The following is a 21,868-nucleotide window of genomic DNA, read 5'->3' as shown; positions in this document are numbered from 1 at the left end:
GGCCACAGCAGCCCCTGAAATCAGGCCTGCAGGAGAAGCACACGCTGGGGGCACTCACCTTTCACAATCAGCTCAGCATAGTTGGACACACCAGAGCCGCCGTCAGAACGGATCACACAGCGGTACTTGCTCACGCTCCGCTGGGCAGTGTCCGCCACACTGACCGTGGCTGAGAAGCGTCTGTGGTTGACCACCCGGGTGACCATGAGGGCCGTGTCCCTGCCATTCCATTGCTGCAGGACAGAGGTAGGGAGGGGGGGAGAGCAGAAACCATATCATCACAGGGCACCAGGTGACCTCCAGCTGGGAAGCCCCAACTGTCCCCACACCCCTGGGGCCAAGGCTTTCCATAAGGAGGGGTCTCCGTGGCTGGCTTTTGCAAGTGATCTAATGCAGGTATAAACTTCGTTAGGGAGCCGATTCAAGAATGCAGGTGCCTAATGGCAATACAGGGCACAGGCCTTCTCTCAACACCTTGGTTCCTTGCTTGGCCTGCGTCTAAGGTTGGCACTTGCCTGCCTTCCTCCCATTTTCCTTCATCTCTTAAGCAGAGCCCACAGGGTTCCCCCAAAGACAGATTCAGGTAGGTTCCTGAAAATATAGGCCCTCAAGTGACAAACAGCCTGGCCCCCAGCTCCATGGCTGGTGCCCTGATAAGCACACACAGGCTATCTGTGTCCCCAGGCATGGTGTGGACAGGGGCTTCCTGGCACGTCTCCTCCTTGGCATTTGCTGTTTCCCCTGCCTGGAACCTTCTGTCTGCCTGGGGACACTCCCTCACCCTTAAAAACCTATGCTTAGCCCATCACCATCTCTAGCAAGTTCCCCTGTCATACCACCTTCTGGAAGCTAGTCACTCTCTTTTGTATGGTGCAAACCTTCCATGCATTTTTGCCTACACACGTTTCCCACTGGAGACTAGACTATGAGCTCCCCAAGGGCATGACTTTGCCCCTTGCATCTACAGCACCGTGCCCGACCTCCAGACTTGGTAACCGTTTCTAGAATCAAGATGGATGCACAAGCATTTCTGTCTGCACCATGCTACATCTCAGGTGTGATATTTTGAGTTTGAATGAGACCCTTCAAGAGCAGCAAGTTAAGATAACTGGTAAGCCTCATGCGTGAGGAGGCAGCTTGTGTGAATATTTATTAAGCATCTACTATGAGCCAGACCCTGAATCTCCTTCTTAATCCTCCCAACCTTGTGCGACATGTGTATTACTTCTGCTCTTCTTGGCAGAATCCAAATGTCTGTGTGGCTGAGTAAACAGGCAGAGCCAGCAAGTCCCTTAGCCAGCTTTTCCAACTTTAGGTCAAGCGTCTTTTCACCAAGACCCCATCCTCACTGCCTTTATTTAATTTTCTTTTCCCAAAGTAAAATTGAGTGCTTTAATTGTCTAGTTGGATTTCAGAAAACCTTAGGACTTATGGCATCCTCCATGCCCGGAAACTTCCATGAAGCGATCTTCACTTCCTGTCCAAAGTAAATGCTTCCAGCATACGTGTGACCTGCTTCCATCCATCCACGGACCCATCAGTGATGTCAGGACTGGGATATGAGAGAGGGTAGAGCTACTGTGCTCAGCTGTCCCAAGGGAATGAGATGGCAGGGAAGGGCAGTGAGCAAAAAGCCAAGAAACACAGAGAAACCAAGGCCTCGATCTGACCGGCTCCAGGCTGGACAGGGAGACTGCAGGTGATGGTTTTCTTCTTTTTTACCTTTTGGCATTCTCTGGACTTTCTGCCTCAAATATGGCTTTTATACTTGAAAGTAATAAAATAAGTGGGTTTTTTGTAAAAGCATGGCAGTGTGAGGGGCAGCCATAACCCCCTCCCATTCCAGAAAGTAAGCAACATGGCCGAACAAGAACGATACAAGGCATCCACCGAAGGGAGCACTCATCAGGGCTGAGTCTGCCCACCTCCTGCCGCATGCTCTGACACGCTTTTGCAAGAGTTGGAACAACCTGCTCACACCATGAGAACTGACCAGACACCAGACACAATTCCCTCTCCCAAAACAGTGCAGGGAGGAAGTAGAGGGCATTCTGGCAAATGCCAGGAATGTGTCCTCATTTGAGGAAACGTTGGCTGAACCCAGGGAAAGGCCTCAGAAGAGATGAGTCGCCAAAAAATTTAGCCCATTTTTCTCACTACTGAGCAGGCCCTTCAGACCTGGAAAGGGAGTGACAAGGCTCTGGGTATTTTCTAATCTAACTGACTTATATCATCATTAACACTTTGATCTCTTCTTTTCTTTTTTTAAAAAAAATTTTTAATGTTTATTTATATTTGAGAAGGACAATGCACAAGCAAGGGAGGGGCAGAGGGAGACGGAGAATCTGAGGCAGGCTCCAGGCTCTGAGCTGTCAGCACAGAGCCGGACACAGGGCTCGTGAGATCATGACCTATTACCTCCACTGTTTATGAGAGGAAACTGAGGCTCAGAGAAGCACCTACCTGCCTGGGCTGGCACAGCTTGCAAGTGGCAGAGCTGGGATCTGAAAGCAGGCCACCTGGCGGCAGAGCATGGCCTACAGATACCATGTGTTGTTCAGATGAGGGGTGACTACTCCCCACCCTTCACCCCCTCATTTCCAAATGTGGAAGAGGGTGGGTAACGGGCATAGCCAAGATCCATCTATTTGCCACCAATTTCTTAGCTGAGGACAAAAAATAAAAATAAAATAAAATAAAAAGGCACAGACAGGGTAAACAAAGGGATGTTGTGTGAGGGGGAACAAGCAAAAATGCATAGGTCCCGACAAGACAGCTCATCAGACACAGAGCTTTTCCTCCGACCTCCAATGTTTTGAACAGTGAAGAAATGTGGGGGGATAAGAAGGGAGACACCGAGAGCAAGGCCGGCACATGAACTCTACAGACCATGACTCAAGAGGTGAGTGGAGAAGGAAAAGTACGAAGAAAGAAAATCAACCTCAAAAGAATTATGGGAAACAAACAATGCCATTTGCAGGATTCACAAGGGCACAGGAAGTGAACAGTAGAATCAACAGTGTATAAAAACAGTGATGGGGGGGAGGGGGGTTGGACAGGCGGATCACAAAAAAAGGCACAGATAAAAGGACAGGAGGAAGGCAAACTGACAAAGAAAACAGACACCAGACCAGGAAGCACCAGGTGAATAACTGGTACTCCTGAAGACAGAAGCTGAGGGAACGGAAATCAAATCATACCCCAACATCTATCAGCTCACTTTCCTGGGTGAAAATAAGACCTAAATCTTCAGACTGAAATGGCCTATTATCTACTTGATAGAATTTATGAAGATCACAACAATTGAGGTACACATTTTACTTCATAAAAATATTGGATGCTAAGGATAAAGAAGTATATAAACATCCAGGGAGGGGCCCCTGGGTGGCTCAGTCGGTTAAGTGTCCAACTTCGGCTCAGGTCATGATCTCACAGTCTGTGAGTTCGAGCCCCACATCAGGCTCTGTGCTGACAGCTCAGAGCCTGGAGCCTGTTTCAGATTCCGTGTCTCCCTCTCTCTCTGACCCTCCCCCCATTCATGCTCTGTCTCTCTCTGTCTCAAAAATAAACATTAAAAAAAATTTTTTTTAAAAATCCAGGGAAAAAATGTGCTGATAAATAAACAAACAAACCAATCTGATATAAAACTCCTGGGCCACCATTGTTCCCTAAGCCCAGGCAGACTCTCTCCTGGATGTGGCTGGTCCCTCAGGGGTCACAGGTGAGCTCCCATGAGGCTAGGTACTTCAGAGAGAGGGCAGAGCTGGAGGTAGGGAAAGACAGGATAGGAAATGATAAGACAAATGCAAGCAAATGCCCAATATGTGCAGCCTTGGGTTGTGATTTCATTTCTCTTAGCTTTGATTTCTTCATACCTACGATGGATTTGATATTGGTGCCCCCTTTATGACATTATCATGATGGATAAATGAGAAGGGGTACAAAACAGCACATAAAGGAGTATTCTGGCGGGAGCAGAGCTCTCCAAATTAACCATGAAAAGTGGGTTACACAGGATAATGGCTCCCTAAAATGTCCATATCCTGACATAGTGACATTAACTGACGGCTTAATGATGGAGGAAGGAGCCATGAGCCAAAGAATGCAGGCAGCTTCCAGAAGGTAAGGGAGTGAATTTTCCTCTAGAACCTCCAGACTGAATGCAGCCCAACCAATACCTCCCTGTAGCCCTGGAAGAGCCATTTCCGACTTCTCATCTCCACCACTGCAAGGTTATAAACCTGTGTTGTTTTTAGCCACTAAGTCTGCCTAATTTGTGACAACAGCAATAAGAAACTAACACAAACAGCAAAGGGCTGATTGAGTGTAAAACGTTCCTTTTTCATATTTAGTTCAAATTTTATTTTGCTGTAACCTCCAGGATTATTTACTTTTCTTATTAATGATGTCAGCTTCCAGCAGAACCAGAGAAGAAGAAGTGCATCCCCTGAATAATTCACATTTTTCTCTTTAGTTCCCGAACTACCAGGCTTTCTCCCATCGAAGGATAGGAAATTGCAGGTTGTCTTATAAAATCTCTGGAAAATAGGCCTTTTGATAATCACACTTGTCATATTGGGAGCAGACAATGGCAGGACAGGAATGGGCACGAGGGCCCAGAGCCATGATGGGAAATGGCACGGTGATGGACCCCAGGCAAGGAGAAATGAAGGTTAAGTTCAGAGAGATGAGCCCAGATGGAAGGGCAAGGAGGTGCTGGACGTCAAGACATGAGCAGCAACCCAGGAGCCGAGATCAGGAGAGATTCTAGAAGATCAGGCATTGTGACAAGCTCAGGGCCCAGAACACGGTGGCAGCGTGGAGAAGGGACTGACGCAGAGGGCATACGTAAGCAGCACAGGTTGCAGTCACTGTCTCAGCCCCAGACACAGGCAGAAAAGAAAACACAAGGGGAGAAAACAAGAGGAGGTTTCATCAAACCAGGAACAGACCCACAAGCAAATGAGCAGGTTTGAGTAGGCACAGGGAGGGATGGAGCGGCACGATGCCAAGAACCTGAAATGGACCTCAGCCCAGGGACAAGGTGGGAGAGTACATCCTCCCAACCAAGATGCCGGGTGCCATGTAAATGCACAGGCATACAGATGCTAGGGTGCTAGGAAAGAGGATGACAGAGAAGAGAAGCCAAAGTCCTGGGAAAAGCCAGACAGAAGCAAGGCATGGATGATGCTGGTGGAAGTCTGGGGAAGAATCTGTCAGACCCCCAGGTCACCACTCCCGCACGCTGGAAACTTTCTTTCGACTCCTATGGTATTTTGCACATGTAAGTATATCCTTCCTCTGAAATTTCAGGCACACTTCCTTTCTTCCTTCAGACCTATGTCCGTTATTCTAACATGGAGTCATTTCCAGCCCCTCTGTGTCCGTGGCAAATTGGATAAATTTCCCAGTGAGCACTGACAGGGCTGGGTTTCCCAGAAGCAGAGTCTGAGACATGGTGACCTACCGAGTGCCCTGAGGACAAAGCGGGTAAAGGACACAGTGAGAAAAGGAGCCTAGCAAGAATGTTATCAAAACTTAGTCCAGCTTCAGCCTGACTCCATGGGACCTCGGGAGCCTTTAAATGTACCAGAGTTGATCCTAGCTTGAGGCAAGGAGCCAGGACTGGTAGCCCATGTCAGTCAGTCACTGGTCAGGACCTGCCAGGTGGGAAAAGGAGAAAATTGTTCCCATTAGCCCCAGGGCAGTTCTTTGGGGAAGGGGCAGCTGTGAGCCTATAGCAGCCAACTGCCCAGTGCCTTAGGACTGGGGGGTGCTGGCTCTTAAAGGACACCATCACAAACACCAATAGCATCCACTCTAACCCAGCACTTTCCCATCTCTGTCTCCTCCTATGGTATCTCAAACGCGGGGTCTCCTGAAGTCCCAAAAGCCACTGCCTTGAGATCTGCTGGCAGTCTACCCCAGAATCGATGTTTAAAAAGCCAGAATGGGTGGGGTGGGGGGGACCAGGCTGAGAACTGACTTCAGAGAACACTCCCTATGTGGGAAAGTTGGAGCACCCCTGCAATCACACCCTACTTCCCCCAAAAGTCAACACATCTCCCAGGAATCAAGAGCTCCATGACTGAGTTTGATAAATATTTTATTTAACCTAACAGGATTTGTCTGAGCATATATTAAGTAAAAGTCACATTAACGTTTTCTAAGTACAATCTGTGCTAGACACTGTGTTAACTGGCTTACATGACAGAATTCACTTAATCCTTTAAAAATCTCTGTGAAAGTACTTCTCCAAGGGTGAAGTTCCTGGGCCATCACCATCACCTGAATAGTTGTTGGAAAAGCACATTTTAAAGAGAATCCCAGGGCTGATATCCATTTCTAGATATTGTTTATTGGGGTTGGCAATCTGAGTTTTTTCCTCCTTACATACTCTGTTATTAGTTCCAACAAAACAGCAAAAAGGGTAAACTATACACATAAAGTTGAGTATTGAAACACCATGCTTCGTGAAGGACAACAGGGTCAGCATGGAAAAAGCTATGTTCTTAGAATGATCCAGAACACTGGCTCTCAAAATGTGGTCTACACATCCACTATATGAGCATCCCCTGCAAAGTTGTTAGAAATGCAAATTCTCTGGCCCCACCCTAGACGTTAAGTCAGGAACTCTAGGGGTGGAGCCATTCTAGTTTGGTTTTGGGTTGTTTTTTTTTTTTTTAAGTATATTTATTTAATAGAGAGAGAGTGTGAGCAGGAGAGGGGTAGAGAGGGACAGAGAGAATCCCAAGCAGGCTCCAGGCTCAACACGGAGCCGATCATAGGGCTCAATCCCATGACCTCGAGATCATGACCAGAGCAGAGATCATGACCTAAGCCGAAATCAAGACTCAGACATTTAACCAGGTGAACCACCCAGGTGCCCAGTTCAGTTTTAACAAACCCTCCAGGTGCTTCTCATGCATGACAAAGCATGAGATAAGCCCTATTAATGCTATTTTACAGGGCACCTGGGTGGCTCAGTCAGTTAAGCAGCCTACTGAGGCTTAGGTCATGATCTCATGGTTTGCAAGTCAAGCCTTGCATTGGGCTCTGCACTGACAGCTCAGAGCCTAGAGCCTGCTTCAGGTTCTGGCTCCCCGGCCCCTCAAAAATAAACATTAAAAAAATGCTACAAGTGAGAAAACCGAGGCAGAGAGAGGTCAAGCAACATGCTTTATGAATAGTACTTCTTAAACTACTGTACATACAAATCCCCTGGGGATCTCATTAAAAAGGCAGATTCCAATTCAGTGAGTCTGTTGGGGAAGAGTCCATGAACCAACCACACGAGTACTAGCACGTCCTTATATGACTTTGCTGAGTGACTAAGTTACAGAGTGGACCCAGGTGATCTGATTCCAGAGAATGAGACTTTAAAATCACATTGCCAAAACACCATCCATATATGACAACACATGGTTCACAATGACTCTGAGAAAGGAGGGTAGAGTACGCAGATTATTCAAAGAACATCAACTGCCATCTTGCAGGAAACGATTGCTCCAGAGAAAACAGTTTGGGAAATGCTGTAACAGAAGCCCAGATGCCTAGCTTTCTGGAAACCTCAGCGGTCTCTAATCCAGAAATATCTATGTGAAGATGCTTTGCCCAAGCATTGTCCCACATCCTTGGCTAACAGACTCTCTGAATACGTTATTAAGCAATGGCGTACCTGATATGTTATTAGGTTCAGGTAAGGTTTTCTTAACCCAACTTCATCAGTCTAAAGCAGTGGTTCTCAAAAGTTAGCAGGCATTGCAATTACCTCCAGGGTGAATCAGCAGGTCAGGGGTGAGGCTAGATAATCTGCATCTCTAACAAGTTCCCTAGTGATGCTGATGCTGCTCACTTTGTCCTAGGTCTCCAAGACTTGAAGATTATGGTCCTCTTAAGTCCCTGAATGCAAAGGAAGAAGCCAAACCATACCTCATAATACGGGAATGGAAACATCCCTTAAATCCAGGCCACTTCCTGTGGTTGAGCAAGTGGTCGCTGCACCAAAGATGCCCAGCCACTGGTGTGACATTCAAATCCAGCTCATGCTTTACTGCTCAGACCAGTCCAGACCACCAGCTCACTGAGTCCACTTGGAGGAAGGTTATCTGTTTTCTTTGCCCAAAGGCTTTGTCTGCTTGCCAAGCTCTAAGCCCACAAAGATGCTGCTTTCCAGAAGGTGAACCTTAGTCCCAATTCATCCATCCAGGGGGTGCATATCTTCTTAATTGAACAAAGGCATAGTTTAAGCTAAGCTGTCGTCCTGCTTAATCCCATTTTATACTCATGCCTCCCTCATCATGGCGACAGCTTCCTTTGAAATCTCTCGTTTTTCTTTCTTCACTTTCATCTGCTGGTCTCTCTTTTACAACAACTCAAATTCCACCTTTCCTTAGCTTTTTGTTTGTTTACATTGTTTGAGAGTCACACTCTCTGCAAGAACAGGTGTTGCAAATACCCACACGTTAGTATTTCTGACCCTAGCATGCACGCATCCTTCCACCCTCAGGCAAGACCTATCCTCAGGAACTACCTAGAGAGGAAATCACAGAAACACCGGATGCCACGGACGATCTGCTGTTTTCACACTACTCTATGAGCTACTGAGGCATCTCTAATGGCCTCATCATTTTGCAATTCCCCCTCCCCTCTGCTCCTATGTCATGGCATTATTCCCTTCACAGAGAGATAAGACATAGCCTGCAAAAATGGCTGTCATTATTTCAGAGAGAGCATGCAGGCTTGTAATTGATTTGTGATTGGTGGAAGTGGGCACAGTATGGTCTTTAATAAAAGGGAGCTGTGTGCAACAGACGTGATGGCTGTTTTATAGGAGATACTCTAATACAGGGTCCAGAAAGCCTTCTCTGAGCTGCTTTGTGCTTCTCTCTTTCTCTCTCTCTCTCTCTCTCTCTCTCTCTCTCTCTCTCACACACACACACACACACACACACACACACACACACACACACACACGGAAAATGAGGCCCAGTATTTCCAGCTGAAAATTATTCTAATTGTTCCAGAAATCTCCTGGCTAGGGAATATTTAAGTGAAATTCTCACAATTCACTTGTAATGAATATTCTTTTCACTTCTAGTCCTACTGCTTCAATGGCATGACATTTGGAAACTCACTAAAATCTGACTCATTGATTCTCTTAAGAACATATTTGTACCTCTCTGGCAGTCTCTAAACAATAGCTTTTGATTTTTTTTATTAAAAGAAGAAATAGAAGTGGACATAAATCATTTGTGATTAGCTATGCTGAAGCCCTCCCATGGGCCCGATGCACGCATGGCTGACTGCTCATTTGGGGTGAATCTCTGGGTCCAGAGTTCCTGGAGAGTCAGGAGCGTCCTGGCATAAGCCCCATAGGGAGTGTTGAGCCCTGAGCAAAGAGGATGGGCAGGTGGTGAAGGGCTAGCCCAAGTGCCTCCTCCCTGGGTGCCTCTATCTCCCTTTGACTATTTCGAGTTCCCCTCTCAGAACTCTGATCAAAGGCCACTTCTTAGATACTCATGATCCCCCCGACTCCCTACCCAGCAGACCCACTCTTCCCCAACAGCCTGGCCACATTTACACCGAAATATTTAACTCTGTGTTAGTTGCTTCATGTCTGTGTCTGTCAGATGGTTAAGTTCTACGAAGCAGGTCCTGCTCGCTCCCGGCTCCTCCTTCAGCTCCCACGTCCTAGGGCCGGGATGAGCGGAGACCAAATCCTCAAGTGCATAAACTGAGGACAGGCTGAGGGAAGACACTGAGGAAAGGGTATTAGGAAGTGAACAAGACAGAGTTAGTGCATGAAGGGAGATTTCCAGGTCCAAGTTAGCTACAATCCTCAGAGATGCGTTGCACAGGATGAGGGAGGAGGGGTCGGTGCACTGGGTGCAGAGGAATTTGAGAGCATGCAACCTTCTGTAGATCCAAAGCCCAGCTAGAATTTCATCCCGAGTTGCCCTAAAGGAGCTATTTTTTGATCTAGGGCACCTGCAGGTGAAAAGAAAAGCATGGGATGACCATGCCATGACTGCGAATACACTAAAAAACACTGAATTCTAGACTTGCTAGTATTCTTTATGGTTTATAAATTAGATCTTAATAAAGCTAACAATAAAAAGTGGCACAGACCCACTGTATGTAAACCCAACCCGGACCCACCCCCATGTCATTCTCACTGGACTTGGCAGGGGTTGGGGGAGACTGTGGGGCAAACATGAAGGTCATGCTGTGTGATGTGGTGCGGTGACTAATAAAGTCCTTGATCTCTGACCCATGAGTCTCACATCTTCTGCCAGCATCTATGAAGCTGTGTAGGCTAACTCGTTAGCCTGCAATTAAGGTAAACTCTCAGACCCTTCGTGGTTGTCAGCAAATGATTTCATGGAACCACGAGGGAACTTGAAGGGGGGGCAGTCAGCATCATCAAACACTGAAAGAAAAGTTGAAGGCATCATCACCATCATCATCACCATGACTGGCTTCATCAACAAGAAAAGCACTGGTGACTTTCACAAGGGCCACTTCTGGGAAGAAGTGGGAGTTGAAGAAAGCCACACTACAAGTGTAGACATCATACTGAGGAAACAGAGCGAAGGGGAGAAGAATGAACAGGAACAATTTGAAAAACAAAAAACAAAAAAACCAAGGGTATGACTTAAGGGTTTGACTTACATTTTGATTTTTTTTTTGTAATTTTGAGAACCACAGACCTATTTAAGTATCTAGTACAGTACCAATTAGAGGTGTGTAAATACGTGCTACATAAATGAATCTTTTTTTAATAGGAAGCCACCTGTATGGAAAGAAAGGCTGGTATGGTGACATAAGTGTCGGGTCTACAAGGTGACCAGGAAAAGATGCTCAAGACCAAAGATCGTGACACAGACTGACAATCCCATCCTGCCTCCACGGCTCACGACCTACGGGACTTCACTGACCCCCTTCAAAGACAGCCTCCTCATCTACAAAACGGGGCTAAAAGAAGCAACTCCCTGAAAGCCTGGCTATGAGAATTAAGTCCATCATACGTGTAACCAACTACACATGTCAGCTGTTGTGTTATCATTCACTTTCCATCATTGTCTAGTTGTTGTGTGGCCACTAGGTCTTCAACAGCAGTTCCACATGGAACGGACACCTGATGCAGGTGTGGGCAGGACGTGGAGGAGCTGGGTCCAGCACACTCACAGCCCTGGGCCAGCAGCAGCCCTTCAGGGAGCAGGGGAACAAGTTTACTGGAAAAATCAGCTGCAGAAAGGACTGACATGTCTGCTTATCTCATCAGCCCTGGCGTGCCTGCTGTTGAGCTGATGAGCTCACAGGGCAAGAGCCTTTTCCTGCCAGATTAGGGTCTGCTCCCGGTCCAGTGCCTGTGATGTGCCTAAATACACATGCTGCCCCTACGGAGATCTCTTCCAAACGTTTGGACTCACGGCCTCATTTCTGGGACTTGTCAAATGTTATTTGTTGTACAAACCCATGGGGAAGCAAATCCTTTGTGGAGAGGCCTGGAAACAAGCCCTGTGGTGGGGCTGACAGGGCCTGCTGTGGAGCCCCGAGAAGTTCACACACGGAGTCCCGTAGAGCACAGCGTTCCATAAAGACCAGCTGACACACACGGGGTATTTCCAACCTCCTCTTGGATAAAGGCTATCTAGTGGTGATGAGCGTGTGGGGGGAAGCTGAGGCTAAGTTTACCCTTGGGGGAAGATGCACTGCTGCTTCTAAACTCTGCTGTGCCTACCCTTTTTTCTGTTTGTATTAGTTACCTATATTCATTTCAAAGTATTTGGAGGAAACAGAAAAGATGGAAATACAAAGCATACATAATCTACCATCACAATCAATTACTGAATGTCCTGATAACTTGCCTTATAGTGTTAATATGTGCATATTTACATAGGTATGTAGATGTGTGCATAAATATGCATTCATACATGTTTACTTTTTGATAAAAATATACCAAGCATATTGTTTTATAGCTTGCTCCTTTCACTTAAATACATACAGTGGAAATGGCATTAAATATACTTCTATAATCTGTTATTTAATGACCCCATTCCAGCATTTACCTAATCAGTCCCTTTTGCTGGACATTCAGGTTTTTCTCAGGTTTCTTCCTTTTGAACATACTCGCGAATACATCAATTTTTTTCTGCCTCTGGTTATTTTCTTAGGTAAATTCCCAAAAGTAAATTACTTCTTGGACGAGTATGTTCATTTAAGATTTTAGCTATCTATTGCCCAATTCGTTTCCAGAAAAGATGTACCCAGGCACATTTTCAATGCACCGATAGTCTGTCAGCACACTTCCACCTAGCTGTACCCTGAACACTGTTCTTTATTTCTTTTAACATTTATTTTGAGAGGCAGCGAGCACATGCGCAAACGGGAGGAGCAGAGAGAGGGAGAGAGAGAATCCCAAGTAAGTTCCGCACTGTCAGCACAGAGCCTGACATGGAGCTCGATCCCACAAACCATGAGATCATGATCTGAACCAAACTCAAGAGTTGGATGCTTAATGGATGGAGCCACCCAGGCGTCCCAATTGTTCTGTTTTTTTAAAGGGCTCCCCGAACTGTAGGCTGCTTTGGTTACTAGACATTCCACGCAGAATGCAAACCATCTACTTGTTTAAAAAATGCTTAAAAATTCTAAGTTTGGATTCCTCAGGCCAATGTACCACCTAAGAAATTAGCAAGTTATAAATGAGGCCCCTTCCACCAGAGGCCATGCCATTATATTCTTCTCCTCAAGGAGAAATCTGTCCCAAACAAGAGGAGTTTGTTTGTAACTTTGATCGGCCTTTATCAGCCTTTTCCCTGAGGGACTCATTGTTCTAGGCTGGGGGATACACGCTTCGCATAGGTCCTGTCCATTGATTCTTAGGTAGAGCTTGCAATGTAATTCCATGAAAGCCCGCACCAAAAGCTTTATATGCTTCCAAAGAGCATACAAAGTTTCTAGGGGAGAGTAAAACAGGGGTATGGGCTGGTCTTCCTTTTTAACTGATTAATTTATGATCAGAAAGCACTTAAGGATAAGCAAGCTAGAGAGCCCCACTGGACAGAAAGGAAGGCAAGCATTCTCTGCTACACAGATGATAGGGATTTATCTCACACTAGGAGTCCACTGACCACTCCCCAAACATTGCCAGAGAGAGGGGGCACCGACATACTATTCCGGAAACAAAGTCACTGGCTTTATTTCCCAGACCGAAAACTGGTGGATAAAAATGTTTCCATCTTTGGTGGCTTAGTGATTCCTCAGCATATCTTGGAAGCTACAGAAGCAAACAGCATTGTTGAAAGGCAGACTGTTGGCCACAACATGCCTGTTTCTCTTGCTTCGGAGATTCTCAGGCTGAGTCACAACAGCCTTGATATGTGGAACAGAACTCCGGCCAGTCTGCAGGCTGCTACTCCTCTAGGCGCTGGAAGAGATCCAAAGCAGCCAAATCATGAGAAATTCACTACTGCCTTAGCCTGTCTTAGATCAGGACACAGTGGCATCCTGAGTGACAGGTGTTATGACAGGGGCCTCATATTTTGTACAAAGACATTAACTTACTTCCAGCTACACTGCTGAATACAAGCCTGGACTTAACCAGCCAAGTAGACATTTGCCAGCGAGCAGAGGATAAACCATCTACCTCCCAATATTTCCTGAAATATAGATGAGGGAGACAGTATTTCTAGTGGTTTCCTTAAAGGAATAGCTACTGAATCTCTTCACTCACCACCTATATTTAAAGTATCCCAGGATGGAGATGGATTTAGCAGAGAATTGGGGACCTTTGTCATATTGCACTGCCCACGCCCACCCCTGCCTCTTCGACCACCTCCCCAAACTACTCTTGTACAGAGCACCATTATAGGAAACAAGCCTGAGAAAGTCACTTGTGTGCCCTCAATAAGGCTGTGGTGGAGAACGGTGTTCCTTATATCACACATTGTTTTCTTTATGAGGACTCCTGGGAACAATTCCTATCCGGCTTCTGTGTGAACAAGTTAGAATTTTCCCGAGAAATTGGTTTGTGTTTATCTTGTGGACACCGTGAACTGTATGTCTGGCAAGTTATTCCGTTGGCGGCTGTGGTACTGGGGCCTCCAATTGTGACCCACCGGTAAGCCACAGATGTGGAGAAACGCAGTTTTAACATTATGACCAGCTCCAAGGTCTTCTTTTCCTATCTTGTGTCACCTCACTTTTAATTTATGATATCTTGTCATGCTTTATGTCCCACTGTAAGCCACCTGAAAAACATTCTGTGACTTAAGATTTGGTTTACACTGAAAAGCAGGTATATGAGGTGTGGAAGAGCTCCGCACCATATGTTTCTATTTTCTTCAAAACTTCTATTACATTCTAACACCCTTCCACTGACAAACCCAAGATTTAGGACGTGCAACTCAGAAATGTAGCAATTATGATCATAAAATAATTGGAAAAGCTAAGTAAAGGTGCTGAGAATACTGTGATTGTTCCTTTTCAGTCTCCTGACCCAACTGGGGCAATGCCATTGAAATGACAAAGCTTCTTGAGAGCCTGATGCACCTTAATACAAATTACAATCGAAAGAGTAACTAGCACTAAATACTTAAGTGACACATGGAAGTTTATAAGGATTCTTGGGGTCTGCAGGCAGCCCAAGGAAACAGGAGGTTCAGGCACCACTGTTATTTTCATTCTACTGCACTAAGGAACAAGAAAGAACTGTTAGCTCCTAGAGGTGCAATTTCACCCAGGGATTTTCCAAACTGTGGGAGATAGGTTCAAATCCAAGAAGAGAAGCAATGCTATCAAATCCCATCAAAGTGTGCAGAGATGATTCCGAATGGGCTAGGGACCAACATTCACGCTAAGTCAGCCTGAAAACGTGATGGAGATCTTTCAATAAATGAAGGTGGAGGTAACTGGAGTTAGTTTCTTCTAAACAACATCCCTGTTTCCTTGGAGCTTGAGCTGTGCTCTCCAGTAACACTTTCTGCAATGTTGCAAATGTTCTGTCTCTGCTCGCCCAACATGGTGGCCACCAGATGCATGTGGCTACTGTGCACTTGAAATGTGACTAGTTTGACTGGACTTCTAAGTTCTGAATTGTATTTATTTTGATTAATTTAAATGTAAATAGCTGTTTTAAGTTTAACAGGGTTCTAGCATACAAGATCAATATACGAAAGTCAATTGTATTTCTATACACTAGCAGTGAAAAGTCAGAAATTGAGATCTTTTTAGACCAAAAAGGATAAGTCTGACCAAAAAAAAATGTGTAAGACCTATACACTGAAAACTGCAAGACCTTGCTGAATGAAATCACTATAGATCTTCAATAAATGAAGAAATATACCATGTTCATACTCACAAAAGTCATTATTGCTAAGATGTCAGTTCTCTCCAAAAGTGATTTATAGACTCAATGCAATCAATCCCCATCATAATCCCAACAGGCTTTTTTTGTAGAAGTTGACAAAGTGATTCTAAAAGTCCTATGGTAATGCAAAAGACCTGGAATAGCCAGAATCACTCTGAAAATGAAACACAACCGGAGGACTAACAATACCTGGTTTCAAAACGCATTATAAAGCTTATAGTAACCAAGTCAGTGGGACAGTGGTATAGACAAAGAGATCAGTGGAACAGAAGAGCCCAGAAAGAGCCCCACACATATGTGGATGAAAGCAGTACAGCAAAGAATGTTCTTTTCAACTAATGATGCCACAACAACTGAGGTATCCAAATGCGCGCGCGCGCACACACACACACACACACACACACACACAAACTTTGATGCATACCTCACACCATATGCAAAATTAAACTGGATCACAGACTTAAATGTAAAAGCTAAAACTATAAAATTTCTAGAAGAAAACAAAAAAAAATCATTGTGACCTGGGGTTAGGCAAAGATCATTTCATAGAAATGATGCCAGAAAAGATCCAAAAAAGAAAAAAAATGATAAATTTGATTTCATCTGAACTTATTTTTTTTAATGTTTTTTAAACATTTATCCTTTTTGACAGAGAGCACAAGCAGGGGAGGGAGAGACAGAGAGGAAGACACAGAATCTGAAGAAGGCTCCAGGCTCTGAGATGTCAGCACAGAGATCAACACGGGGCTCGAACCCACAAACCGTGAGAGCATGACCTGAGGCCAAAGTCAGACACTCAACCGACTGAGCCACCCAGGCACCCCTGATTTCATCTGAATTTAAAAACTATTCCTCCAATGCTACTGTTAAGACAATAGAAAGACAAGCCACACATAGAAAACATTTGCAAACCATGTATCTGACAAAGAATTTGTATTCTGAATATAGAAAGAACTACCAAAATGCAATAATAAGCAAACAAACCAATAATAAATGAGCACAATACTTAAACGGGCACTGCACCAAAGAAGACATACAAATGGAAGCAAATGGGCACATGAAGAGATGTTCAACATTCTTGGTCATGAGGGAAAGGAAAACTAGAATCACAGTGAAGTAACACTACACACTTATTCAAATGGCTAAAACCAGAAAGACTGATCATACCAAGTGGTGGTAAGGATATTGGTAAGCAACTATAGCTCCCATACACTGCTGATGGGAGTGAAAAATGGCACAACCATATAGGAAAAGAGCTAAGCAGTTCTTTAGGAAGTTACACATCCACCATATGACCCAGCCATTCCACTTCTACCCAAGAGAAATGGAAGCATATGCCCCTAAGTCCATTCAAGTCACAAATGTTCACAGCAACTTATTTTTAAATAACCAGTATTTGAACAACCCACATATCATCAGCAGATGAATATATAAAGCAACTATGGTATCCTCACACAATGGAATATTACTTCACAAAGAAAAGTTTTTAAATAAACTATATACATACACAATATCAGAGATGAATCTCAAAATAATTATGTTGAGCGAAAAAAGAGTACATACTGTGTGATTCCGTTTATAGAAAATTCTAGAACATGTAAATTAATATACACTTGACCCTTCAACAATGTGGGTTAGTAGCATTGAACCCCTACACATACAAAAATCCATGTATGACTTTTGTCTCCCCCAAAACTAAACTTCTAATAGCCTACGTTGACCAGAAACTTCACTGATAAAACAGCCAATAAACACATGTTCTGTATGCTATATTATAGACTGCATTCCTACAATAAAGGAAACTAGAGAAAAGAAAATCATAAGGAGGTGAAAATACATTTACAATACTATACTGTATTTATCGGAAAAAAATCCATGTATAATTGAACCCACCCAGTTCAAACCCATATAGTTTCAGAATCAACTGTTTAGTGACAGAACGTGGATCAGTGATTGCCTGGAGACAGATAAGAGTGAAGAAGGCAGAAAGCAGGGATTACAAATGGGAACGAGGAAACTTTGAGCATGATGGCCATGTCTAGTACCTTGATTGTGATCAAAGTTCCACATATATACACACATGTGAAAATGTATTAAATTACACACTTTAAATTCTGTATCTCCATTATACCTCAATGAATCTGTTTAAAATAAAAAATAAAACAAGGGCACCGGGGTGCCTCAGTCGGTTGAGCATCCTACTTCAGCTCAGGTAATGATCCCATGGTTTGTGAGCTCGAGCCCTGTGTGGGGCTCTGCACTGATAGCATGGAGCCTGCTTCGAATCCTCTGCCCCTGTCTCTCTGTTCCTCCCCTGCTGGCACGTGGTCTCTCAAAAATAAACATTTAAAAACAAATAAATAGAAAATAAAAAACAAAACCAAAATCTGTTCAACAGCCGCATGTGCCTGGTGGCTACTCACTGAACAGCAGTTTGACTCTCTGTGCTGCCTTAGCCCTTGGTATTTCTACATCAGCATCCGTGGGAGTATCTCTGATGCTGTAACAATCTGTGTCTAATTCTAGGTCCCATCCTTTCCCCTACCTCCACTAAAAGAGATTCTCTTTTATCTTGCTTTGAAAGTAAGGCTAACGAGCAGACCTACGAGTGGGACAGATTCAAACTCAGAACAAATTTCCAGCAGACGTTCCTGATGGACTCATTCAGCCAAAGAAGAGATGGCTTTGCTCATTTAGCGAAATATTCTGGTAAAGGGTGATTTTGTAAGACTTCACCAGAAGGCTGTGGAGGAACAAATAGGAATCTGGTGGACCACTGAGTAGCAGCTAGGTTCCCTCCACCCAAGATTTTAGGATTCCACATACCCAGAATCTAAAGTACTGAGTTTGTCTTAGCCCTGCGTCTCTGGGCTTAATGGACAAAGTCTGTTAGAGGCCAGCTTAGAAAGGTCATAGTTGCAAATTCTAGTTCTGTCACTTTTATGTTTGTGGTATCGCCTGCTCCTTCTGTAAAATGGGTATCCTGGTGCCCACAAAACAGAATTAGAGTTAAGATCTAACAAGATCATGGATGCAGAGTATCATCTAAGGAGCAGAGGTAAATAAAAAATATCCCCTCCTCTCACCCACCAAGCCCTTCATCACAGCACACACTTTCTTCCCTTACCAAGGGATGGGCAGGTGTACACAGGGGGCCACTCCCATTCTTACCTGGAGCCAAAGTTTGTCATGCTGAGACCACTTCCCACCAGCGATGCACTGAAACGTGGCATTCTGCCCCACATTCACCTCGACATTCTGGAGCCGCAGAAAGTGAGGTGCTTTTCCTAGGAGAGAAACCAAACAGCATATGAGGACTCAATTCAACAGCCTGCGCCACTTCCCCATCCGTGGATGGCCATGCAAGATGAGCGCTCAGCAGGGTGGAACCTGCACCTAGAAAGTGGCCTGGTGCAATAAGGAGATACTGCTGTTTGATCACTTACTATGAGTCAGCTACTGTTTGTTCTAAGAGTTTTACAGGATCACCTCGCTTAAACCTCACCAATACCCTGAGATGAGTAGTATCTCATTTCACAGATCAGAAAATTAAGGCTCTGAGGGGTTATAGTTTGGCACAGAGAGCCAGAAAGTGAGGGAGCTAAGACATGAATCCAGGTCTCTGAGAGCTTCAAAATCCTTAATATTAGCTTCTGGGCAATACTGGCATGTTTGGAAGAAGAAAATGGAGGCGGGCACATGGAGAGGATTCAGCATAGATAATTCCTCCCTGTAGCCTGAGTGAGCAAAATGAAGAAAGCTTAAGCAAAGCACTTTGAACCTGAGACCCAGGTGCCTGGCCTTGGTGATGGCATTGATGATGCACATCACAGGGAGGGCAGAGCAAAGGAGGGACACAGGTGGAGGAGAAAAACAGTAGTCATCATTCACGACTGCTAAGCAGTCGGTGCTGTGTGCCATGTGCACACATAGTAACTCACTGAACTGAAAGCAGTTGGTGGTGGATCATCTTCGTCTTATAGTGAGTGAACTGAGGCACCAAGAACTCGAGAAACAAGCAGAGTCTACACTCTTAACTCTGAACTAGAGTGTCTCCTAAGGATGGGAGGGAGGTGGGTCATTTACTCTGGGGACTCGGCATAACAGGAAAAGGGACTTTCAAATGAAACTCACATGGTCTGTGAGCAATCAATTCCAGAATTAAGCAGTTTTATGTTGGGCTAATGGATTCATCTCTTTCCTTGTTTGAGGAGTCAGGTTCTTGCCTATTTGAACTCTCCAAAGATGAGTGGGCTGATAATCAATGTCTAGAAGTAGAATTTCGTCACTGAGGCACAAAGGTGCCAAGGATCCCACTGGGGGGCCTGGGTGGCTCCGTCGGTCAAGCGTCCGACTCTTGGTTTTGGCTCAGGTCGTGATCTCACGGTTCATGGGAATGAGCCCCATGTCGGGCTCTGTGCTGCGTGGAGCCTGCTTGGGATTCTCTCTCTCCCTCAAAACAAACTTTTTAAAAAAGTGCCAAGGACCCCCTAACACATCAACCAAATCAATGATGAAATGGACATCAACTACCCCACAATGGGACCAAATGAACAGTTGTTAAGAGGATCAAGAAGGTTCAACAAGGGCCTTTGGTCATCTTTTCAGAGAGAGTCAAATACCCAGAGAGACAAATAATAACAATCATGTCACTTATCTAAAGCTCCTATAATGGCAGGCACTGTGATAAATGCTTTACGTGTTTCATCTAATTTAACTTTGTAACATTCCTATAAAGTAGACATTATTATTTCCCTCTCAGAGGCAGAAATCAAAGCCCAACAAGTTTAATTTGCCCAAAGCTACGTAGCGTTAATAAGAGACAGAAACAGAATTAAGTCCAAATTTTGGCCCCAAAGTCAACATTTAACTAGCGTGATGTCCAGCTTCCTGGGCAATGAGAAGTCCACAGTGTCACCCGGACCCCAGAGACCAGAGGCAGGGCTTGCAGGCCAGGCCGTGCTGATTCTCTAGGTTCCTCTCACTGCTCCCGAATATCTTATCACAAGTGATTCCCACCCCCCTTCCTTGCCATTTGTCCCCACAGCCTTCATGCTACACACTACCTGCTCCACCAACCTGTGTCACCAGGTATAGAGCTCAGCAAAACCAAAAGCCCTCGGCATGAAGAGGCAGACTTGCTGTGTGAAAACACACACCTTCTGCTCGGGCTTCTAAACAAATGACAACAGCTCAGAGACCCCCTCGGGCCACCCTCAGGACCCCACTGCTAAAGTGGTGTCAAAAACTGAAGGCCCAGGAAGATCTGTCTTTGTGGGCTTCTCAGAATTGAAGATTCCTGCATCTAGTCAACCTGACAAATGTCATGCTGCTTTGATTGTCTGAAATTGTTTCCTTTTTGCTTTCCTGTATAATTTTATCAAGTTATTTTTGGAACTATCAGTTCAAGTCGATTCTTCAAGTGGGACTGAGAGTAAACCTGGTAAGCCCATTTATGCCACAGGTTTAAAGGGAAAGGAACATCCACTCTGCGCAGGGAGGGAGAAGAGCTTTAACTCCAATGTTGGGAGGCTCTGTGCTGGGTTTTACAAAGGGATGTCTCTCCATGCCCTTGGGGACATTGGGCAAATGGTTTAACGTCTGGGACTTCTGCAATCAGAAATGGATCTTCTCTGGATCAATGTCCCCTGCTTGCTTCTGACTCCCAGCTTCTTGGCAGAAGACCTTTTGTCTGGATTTCTTCGTCTTCAATCCCTCTTCCTGCTTCCCTTCTAGGTTTAATGGTAGAGAGTTCAGAGGCTTAATAGCCCCTAGTGTTAATATTCTGGTGAAACACTGACGGTTTACGGCAGATGTTGAACCCACGCACCTACAGGAGCCACTTACATAAATGAATGAAGTAGCTCAGTCATAAAACCAAACAAAAACAAAACACCACCTCCTTGCCCCATCATTCACTTCCCCACTTTTGACAGAGACTTGAGTAAAGATTTCTCTCTACGTAAGAACAACAACGTTACACACACAATAATAATGGGTATCTGACATCAGCCTTAGCACTAAGGAGGCAATAAGGAGTGGAGGGGACTAAGGAAAATGGATAAAGTTCCACGACCCCTTAAAAGGAGGCAGCTGTTACTTAAATCCAGCAGATGAAGGCCATTCCAGAGTACTTGGCTGACAACAGCCAAGTGTCCAGTTTGTCAACCCAAGTAAGAAATCCAGGTATTATGTGACCTCTCTCATTCTAAAATCTTGACTGAATTTTGGGGGCACCTGGGTGGCTCAGTCAGTTAAGCATCTGACCCTTGATTTCAGCTCAGGTCATGATCTCACAGTTGTGAGATCAATCCCCATGGCAAGGCAACCCATACTCAGCATGGAGCCTGCTTGAGATATTCTCTCTCTCTCTGTCTCTCTCTCTCTCTGTCTCTCTCTCTCTCCCCTTCTCCCTAGCTTGTGCTCTAAAACATATATATATATATATATATATATATATATATATACACACATACACACACATATATATAT

At 44.8% G+C, this 21,868-nt stretch overlaps 1 protein-coding gene across 1 annotated transcript in view; it reads right to left on the bottom strand.

Annotated features, from left to right (window-relative positions):
• Nucleotides 1-21,868, bottom strand: part of PTPRT (protein tyrosine phosphatase receptor type T) — a 632,313-nt gene that overhangs the window by 550,462 nt on the left and 59,983 nt on the right. The window contains exons 4-5 of the mRNA XM_049650393.1: nt 18,548-18,663; nt 59-233 (exon numbers count right to left, since the gene is read on the bottom strand). Coding sequence (XP_049506350.1) covers nt 59-233; nt 18,548-18,663 — 291 coding nt within the window. The remainder of the gene's footprint in view (nt 1-58; nt 234-18,547; nt 18,664-21,868) is intronic.

Source organism: Panthera uncia, assembly GCF_023721935.1.
Source record: "Panthera uncia isolate 11264 chromosome A3 unlocalized genomic scaffold, Puncia_PCG_1.0 HiC_scaffold_11, whole genome shotgun sequence".
In the NCBI taxonomy this organism is placed as follows: Eukaryota; Metazoa; Chordata; class Mammalia; order Carnivora; family Felidae; genus Panthera; species Panthera uncia.
Note: the sequence above shows the minus strand (reverse complement) of the source record. Positions and strands in the feature narration are given on the sequence as shown.